The 1,915-nt window shown below is 29.6% G+C and overlaps 1 protein-coding gene across 1 annotated transcript; it reads right to left on the bottom strand.

Moving 5' to 3' along the window:
- On the bottom strand, positions 1–526 carry LOC112597096. Its single transcript, XM_025343019.1, has 2 exons — positions 314–526; positions 1–237 (listed from the first exon to the last, which is right to left on the bottom strand). Exons 1-2 carry the CDS (start codon positions 524–526, stop codon positions 1–3), a joined length of 450 nt encoding a protein of 149 aa, XP_025198804.1.
- Between the last annotated feature and the right edge of the window lie 1,389 nt (positions 527–1,915).

Here is a 1,915-nt window from a genome sequence, read left to right as displayed (position 1 = left end):
TTACTGATCGATATTTTCTGAACCAATAACTACACAATTATAGCCTTCAAAATTGACAGTTGGCTCAGCTGTTTGTGATTGTCCAAAGATTGAAACATCACCAATGATGCTTGAAATTTTTTTATCTAATGGCTCTAAACTAAATAGATTATTTGTTTCTCCTCCACCAGTTTTCATTTGACTTTTTTTTAATTGGACGTTTTTAGTCTTTGTATTGGACTTCATATCTATCCAACACTGTCATTATTTTGATTAGAATAAAAAATAAAACAAAATGCAGCATAAAAATAATACATTTTTAAATTAAACATACTTTTCTCCATTTTTCTGCATTTTTATTCGCACCAATCATAGTATTAAGTTCCAAACTAATATCATTCCAAAGATAATTTGCCTGTTTATGAGTAAAATTTGGACTAAATTTCCCTTTTTGAAGTTCAGGGTGAGCTTCCATAAATTCAACCAACGCGATTTTTTGTTCTGCTGATACTGATTTCCCTTTATATTTTTTGTTTACGTTATTCATGATTTAAAACCATGTATAAAGGAAGCAAAAAATAATTTTTAAAAATGGATCTACACAGGCTACACTTAAATATTATTTTTAAAAATTGAAATGTCAACAACACAGACTAAAATAGATTCTATATTATCAACCGTAAATAGCGTAATTGCGTAAACAACTATTATCAGCTGAATAAATTATTATCTCATGGAATAATTGGCAATTATGAGTTAACTTTTCGATAGTCGAAAACTCGATCGAAAATTATATATTCGATATTAACATATTCGATTAGCTTTTGAGAATAGCATAGATCGAAAAATAACGATCGAATCAATTATTTCGATCGAAAGTTGACAATCGAATAATTTTTTTCGACAACCAATTTCGATTGATTTGAGAATAGGCCCCCTGGAATATTTACTAAAAAGTACATATCAAAGTCTATTTTAAAAAGTGAATCCAGAAGTAAACAACGTCTCTTTCATCCACCTGTCTATAATAAAACAGTACATGGACCAGATGAACATTATGGAGCTACGGCGGATTTAACTACTTCTCCAGATATGTCTAAAGAAGAATTTGAAATTAAAAAAGATATTTTTTTATCTCGTTTGAAACTAACCGGAGAACGAATAGAGCAAATTGAAAAAGGTATATGATTAAACCTTATATATTTTTTTAAATGAATTTTTTTTTTAAATAAAATTATTTTATAATATTAATTTTAATTTTAGATACACGGCGACAAAATGAATGCACGGAGTGGCATCTGTACAGGAAAAAAAGATTAACAGCTTCTTATTTCGATAAAATATGCAAACTTAGAGTTACAACATCACGAGCTAAAACTGTTTCGAATATTTTGTACGGTTCGTTTAGTGGAAATAATGCAACAAAATATGGAACACAAAACGAAGAAAACGCTAAATCTGCATTATCTGGAATTTTAAATAAAACTATTGTACCGTCAGGATTAATTATTGATAAAGATTTGCCGTTTTTAGCTGCTTCTCCAGATGGTCTGATTGATGGAGATTCTCTGGTTGAAATCAAGTGTCCAATAACTTCTAAAGATCTAACTCCCGAAGAAGGTATATCAAGAAAAAAAATTACAAGTTGTGAAATTGTGAATGGGAAGCTTCGATTGAAACGTACGGATACGTTTTATTACCAAGTACAAGGTCAACTTCATATTTCAAAGAGAAAATTTTGTTATTTTTGTATTTGGACACCTCGAGGTATGCTGCATGAAAAAATTAAAAGAGACGACAATTTTTGGTCAGAAAAAATGTTACATCAATTAACTAACTTCTACTATCACTGTTTATTGCCAGAAATGGTTGATTCTCGATTTGATAGAAATTTACCTATTAGGGATGGACTTGCATCAGAAAACGAAGAAAGCTC

The sequence above is a fragment of the Melanaphis sacchari genome, unplaced genomic scaffold (genome assembly GCF_002803265.2).
Source record: "Melanaphis sacchari strain LSU unplaced genomic scaffold, SCAv2.0 Contig374_pilon_pilon, whole genome shotgun sequence".
Lineage (NCBI taxonomy): Eukaryota > Metazoa > Arthropoda > Insecta > Hemiptera > Aphididae > Melanaphis > Melanaphis sacchari.
Note: the sequence above shows the minus strand (reverse complement) of the source record. Positions and strands in the feature narration are given on the sequence as shown.